The 5,747-nt window shown below is 61.4% G+C and overlaps 1 protein-coding gene across 5 annotated transcripts in view; it reads right to left on the bottom strand.

Annotated features, from left to right (window-relative positions):
* RABEP2 (rabaptin, RAB GTPase binding effector protein 2) overlaps positions 1–5,747 on the bottom strand; it is a 12,732-nt gene that overhangs the window by 360 nt on the left and 6,625 nt on the right. Inside the window, exons 4-14 of one of the 5 annotated variants that reach the window (XM_055081992.1) lie at positions 5,211–5,321; positions 4,778–4,816; positions 3,764–3,859; positions 3,581–3,679; positions 2,492–2,647; positions 1,497–1,674; positions 1,335–1,346; positions 1,187–1,242; positions 1,037–1,090; positions 828–965; positions 7–414 (exon numbers count right to left, since the gene is read on the bottom strand). In XM_055081992.1, coding sequence (XP_054937967.1) covers positions 313–414; positions 828–965; positions 1,037–1,090; positions 1,187–1,242; positions 1,335–1,346; positions 1,497–1,674; positions 2,492–2,647; positions 3,581–3,679; positions 3,764–3,859; positions 4,778–4,816; positions 5,211–5,321 — 1,041 coding nt within the window. In that variant the 3' untranslated portion in view covers positions 7–312. Of the gene's footprint in view, positions 1–6; positions 415–827; positions 966–1,036; positions 1,091–1,186; positions 1,243–1,334; positions 1,347–1,496; positions 1,675–2,491; positions 2,648–3,580; positions 3,680–3,763; positions 3,860–4,777; positions 5,126–5,210; positions 5,322–5,747 lie in introns of those variants that run through there. The other 4 variants (XM_007107324.4, XM_028483040.2, XM_028483039.2 and 1 more) reach the window with 4 other exon arrangements.

A 5,747-nucleotide genomic window follows, 5' to 3' on the forward strand; every position in this document is an offset into this window, starting at 1 on the left:
GGGGGCGGGGGGGGGGCGGCGGGAGGCTTGGAGCCCAGGAGGCAGCATGGCAGCCAGAAAGCCACAGGGCCGAGCCTGCCCCTCCGGTTTCCAGAGGGGGTTGGGACCCTCACCCAGGGGTCATCTTTGGAAGCAGAAGGCCCAGCCGTCCCTGGGAGGAGGCGCTGGAGGGACAGGGCAGCAGTGGCCCCGTCACCTCAACCCCAGGCTTGGAGAGGGCGGAGACTCCATCCTGAGACCCCCAAAGCCTCGGCCTCACGGTTCAGGAGTGGAGAAAGACGGTCTCCCCCCAGGGTGGGCGGCGCTGGCCCCTCAGGTGTCCTTGATGTCCCTGACGTCCCTGGGGGGCGCCTCGCCCATGATGCTGCGCACTTGCTCCAGACTCTCTGCCTGGCGGACCCGTTCCAGGCGCACCTGTGGGGGCCGGCGAGGGAGGCAGGGGGCCCTCGGTGGGAAAATGCCGCCTCCGCCCCGTCGGCCAGCAGCCCCGAGGGGCCTCACCGCCCCCAGCCCCCGGTGAAAATGGTTCAAGGGAAGAAACGGATCCCAAGAGAGCAGCCTGCGGAAGGGGGGGCAGGGGCAGGTGGAACTGACGTGACGAGCACGGGGCACGTCAGCGTGCCAGGCCCGGGGCCACGGGCTTCGCACCACCAACCAAGATGGAAGCACAAGGTCTTCGACGTTGTTTGAGCACCAGCTCGGGGGAAAGGACCATGCCAGCCGCAGAGGGAGGGAGAGGACTCTTCTCACTGGGAGACTGTCCTTGCAAGGCGGAGGACAAGTCACCTGGAGTCATGCCAGGCTGGTGGGGAGGGGACACGCCGTACCTGCAAGGCCTGGGACAGTCGTACGAAATCCCTCTGCACTTGCTCACTGGTCTCCAGCTCAGCCTGCAGCCGCAGCATCTTTGCCCTCTGTTCCGAGAGGAGGTCTGTGAGCTGGGCCTGGGGGCATAGGACATAGAGCTGGGGCCCTGGGCTGAAGAAACAGGACGTCTGGACAGGGTAACCCCTTCAACATCGCCCCCGATCCTCACCTCTTCTGTGCGGCCCGAGCCCGGTGGCTGCCTCAGGACTTCCTGCTGTCTGGCCTAAGGGAGACATAAAGGGCAGCAGGGGCTGGTGAGGGTCTTCTCCACGCTGCCACCCTCCTCCGCCATCGCGGCCTGGCCCGGGTCCTGCCTCACCTTGCTCTGCTCCTGCTGGACCCGCTCCATCTCCATCCTCAGGCTGCACAGGGAGGCTGGGAAGTCAGGCAGGGCCAAGACGTCAGGCCCACGCCCGCTCTCCTTCCCAGCCCCGCCCCGCCCGGCACAGGCTCCAGCCCATACTCACCCTCTAACACCTCTGTGAGGAAAGGAAAGAAAGAGAGGTCAAGGCTCATCATTCTCGCGCTGCGTCCTCTCTCCCCTCCTGGTGCCCAGGCAGTCCCCGAGGGGGTGGGGACTCAGCCTCTCGGGGAGCGAGGGTGGGGTGGCTCGCCGCCTCCTCCCTCACCTGTCTCCTCCCGCTGCACCCTCAGCTGCCCCTCCAGGCTGGCCCTCGCCACTGTCTCTTCTTCCAGCGCCTCCCGCAGGGTCACGATCTCAATCCGCAGCCGCTCGGCCTCGTGCTCCTGGGCCTGCTGGTGGGCCCGCGCCTCCTGCTGCGTGCGGCGCACCAGCTGCCGCAGCTCCTGGAAGGATGCAAGTCACGGGCTGGGTGCGGGGCCGGCGGGGGGCCAGCGGCTAGAAGGGGATTGTGGGGAGGGGAAAGGAAGGAAAGAAGGAAGAAAACATAACAGAGGAAACAACCCGAACACCCATCACGGGGAGACTGGACAAATACCCTGGGACGGCGGTGAATATTTTCCCGCAGCACAAGCCGGGGTGGAGGACCCTCGGGAGCGGTGCAGAGTGAAAGCTCCAGGAGACTACCCAGAGCAAGATTCTGAGTTTTTATAAGTAAAAACAACTAAAGTTAGCACTCCCCGGTGTAGGCAGACGTGTATATGTAATAAAAACGATCCCAAAGAAGGGCAAGGGAATAATAAAGCTCAGGACGGCAGAAACAGAGCCAAGGAACACGGGGCGGGGTGCATGTAAGGCGATGTCACTTATAGTTCTCAAGGTGGGCGAGGGGTCCGGCTGATGTTCATATTTTTAATAAATTCAATCAGCAGAGGCCACGCACAGATCAATGATGACAGCTTGTTATGAACCAAAGATTATGATGAATTCAATTTCGTGGATCTCACGTCACTTAAAAATAACAAGCCAAATTACTGCTTCCTTCGCGTCAAGCATTCTGTTAACTCATTTTCTCTCCATCCTGATGCTGGGAGGGGGTGTGGTCCCATTTGGCAGAGGGGGAAACTGAGCCTTAGAAAAGTTGAGTGAGTTGGCCATGGTGACGCAGCTACTACACAGCAGCCTGGGTCCGTTCCCGACTCCCGTGGCCCCAGGCCAATGCCTTGCTGTGTGCGGAGAGGAAGGGCCTGTCCCCCGCCTTACCAGCAGCGAGCTGGGCAGCGACTCCTCCTGGCCCTCATCCTGCTCCAGGCCCCGGGGGGCTGAAGACGGCGGCTGCTCAGCCCGGAGCCCTTGGTTTTCCTCAGTCAGTCGCTTTACCTCGTGGCTCAGGCACTTGTGTGAGGTGGCCAGCTCTGCCTGGGGATGGACAGTTAGGACGAGGCGATGAGGGGACAGGGGGTCTCCAGTCTCCCGTGAGGCTAAAGGCTGAACACTCCTCCCAGTGTTCAGGAATGAGAGCCAGGAAGCCCACGCCCTCCTTCTAGGCCGAGAAAGAAAGAAACACCCTTTAGTAAGCTCACAGGATCTTAGTTCCCTGACCAGGGATGGAAGCTGGGCCCCGTGCGGTGGAAGCGCGGAGTCTTAACCACTGGACCGCCAGGGAACTCCCTCAAGCTCTTTCTACACCCTCCTCGATGACTTGGAGGTCACACAGTGGCAGCCACAAGCCACATCGGGTGTTTTATTTGGTCCATATGGGTGTTTTTAAACCGTAAACAAGTGCAACATTAAAAACTGGGAGACTACACACAAACACCCGGCTCTCTGGCTTCTCCTGACAAATGAGAAAACCAGGCGGCATCAAGCCTGCACTCCCACGCACCATGGGCAGCGAGTCAAGGGGCACTAGCTCCCTTTACAGGGTCTCTCGGTTTGCCCTGCTGCTCCTTCCTGCCTCACACGTGGCCCAGTTCAATCATCTGCCTCTCCTGTCTGGTCTCAGGAAGTATCCGATTTTGCAGTCCCTGCTTTTCATTCTCACAACTCTGCAAGCTAGGACCCATTATCTCGATTTCAAGGCATCAAGGCTGAGGCTCTGGGCTTGTGGTAGATTAGCTCAAGATCACAGAGTGAGTGCATGGTGGGTTCTTCTGAGTCAGTACCAGGTGCCCTTGAAACCCTTTTACCCACCTGGCACCAACTCCAGGGCAAAGCCAGAGCGGCTGGTGGGGGGGGTGGGGCGGCGCAGGGGGTGAGGCAGGACAGGTGCCTCAGCCTTCCACGCGGCCCCCTCAACCGATCCCCGTCCCACTCCTCTCCCTCCCTCCCGTCCCGGCCCCCAGCCCTCACCATCTGCAGCTGAACCCGCTCCTGGGCCTGGCTCACGGTCCCCTGCAGGGTCCGCAGCAGCTGCTCTGAGTTCTGGACCTGGGCCAGGAGCACCTGCATCTGTGGGTGGAAGGGGGGCGAGGGTGAGGCCGGGCCAGGAGGAGGCAGGGAGCGGAGGCCCTGCAGAGCAGAGGCCGGACCCACCTGCTTGGCGCAGTCCTCGTTACTCCGTCTCAGGCCCTCTTGCAGCTCGTCCCGCTCCCGGCTGATGCTCTCCAGGTCCTTCTGCAGCTGCCGCCCCTGCCACAGACGCCGGCCTCAGCCTCAACCGCCAAGGGGAGGCCTTCCCTCCTCGCCAGACCTCTCACGCCTTGCCCCCTGCACCTCGGTGGGCAGTGCCATCATGCACCCAGTCGTTCAAGCCAAAAGCCCAGGAATGGATGCTGACTCTTCTAAGTCCTCCACTCCCCAGGTCCAACCCACCTGCAGGCCCTGCCCAGCGGCCTCCAAAGTGGATTCAACATCCACCCGTTTCTCTCCACCTCTGCTGCCATCTCCTGGTCCCAGTCACTACCCTTCTCTAAACTATGTCAAGCATCGCCCTCCCAACCGGTCACCACCCTGCTCCTCCCGTTGCCCCCTCCCCCAACTGCAGTCCATTCCCACCCAGAGGCCCCAGTGAGCTGTTAAAAGCCTGGAGCAGAGAAGGCTTCTCCCTGCCTGACACGCCACAGAGGCTTCCTGCAGCTTCTCCTCTAAGATGCAAACTCCATGGCTGGCCCCAAGGCCCAGGCCGACCTCCTGTGACCCCTGCCTGCCTTTCTGACCTCATCTCTCTTCCCCTCCTCTGTGGCCTTCCTGCTCCTCAGACACACCGTGGTCTGTCCGTCCTCTGGGCCTTGGAAACTGCAGTTCCTTTGGTCCCTGATCTTCAAAAAGCACCTCTTTTTCCAGCCAGGATGGTCTCCTGCATTGCCAGTCTCTACCCCATGACCCTATTAAGTCTTGTTCTGGGTGTCTCACCCTGTGACAGTCTTTCTCATGTGCCCATGTGCGTGTTTGGGCCTGGCTCCCTCACTAGAGGAAGCTCCAAGAGGGTGGGAGGTTTCTTCTTCACTGTAGGATCCCCAGCTCTAGCTCAGGGCCTGGACATAGTAGGTGCTCAGTAAGTACTTGAAGCAAGAGACGTGGGCAGCCCACTCCGCCCACTCCACTCACCTCCATCTGCAGCTGCTCCCACTGGTTGTCTGGGACGAGCTGGTAACCAGGAGGCGGAAGGTAGATGCCCTCAGGGACCAGGGTGCCCGTGGACACCAGAGAGGCTGTCTCCTCCTGCTCGGGGCTCAGGCCATGGCGGCTGCGGGGCAGGGAGGCGCTGCCGCCGGCCCCACCGCCAAGGGAGAAGGAGGAGATGGAGGCGCTGTCGTCACAGTTGTGGGCGAAGGCCTCGGCCGCCGCGCCCCCGTCTCCACTCAGCTCCTCCAGAGGCTCCAGTGGGGGAGATGGGTCCCGGGACAGGAGCAACTCCGTGGAGCCGTGCAGGGAAGGGGGATGCCGGGGACGTCTCTAGGGAGAGGGGGCAGGGAAGAGGCTGGGGGGCCAGGGTCCTGCGGCGCCTTCTTCTCTCAGCGCCCCCTGGCCACCCCCTCACCTGGATCTCTTGGATCAGCTCCTCTGCCCTCAGCAGTTTCGCCTTCAGCTCCTCAATCTCCTGCTCCATGGGCAACACAATCTCCCGCAGCTTCTCCGAGTCCTCGTGGGCCTGAGGAAGGGGGTTGGGCAGTGACTGTCCCCCCTCCCGACTGCAGGACCCTCAGGACTGTTCAGAGCTTTCCCTCCAAGCACATCAGCTCTTCTAATCCTCCCAAGAAGGCACCGTCCGCCCCCATTTTATTTATTTACTTTTTAAATATTTTATTTATTTATTTTTGGCTGTGTTGGGTCTTCGTTGCTGCGCACGGGCTTTCTCTCATTGCGGCGAGCGGGGGCTACTCTTCGTTGCGGTGCACAGGCTTCTTATTGCAGTGGTTTCTCTTGTTGTGGAGCACGGGCTCTAGGCGTGCGGGCTTCAGCAGTTGCGGCACGCAGGCTCAGTAATTGTGGCTTGCAGGCTCAGTAGTTGTGGCGCACGGGCTTCGTTGCTCCGCAGCATGTGGGATCCTCCCGGACCGGGGCTCGAACCCGTGTC

This window comes from Physeter macrocephalus, unplaced genomic scaffold (genome assembly GCF_002837175.3).
Source record: "Physeter macrocephalus isolate SW-GA unplaced genomic scaffold, ASM283717v5 random_3, whole genome shotgun sequence".
Taxonomy (NCBI): Eukaryota; Metazoa; Chordata; class Mammalia; order Artiodactyla; family Physeteridae; genus Physeter; species Physeter macrocephalus.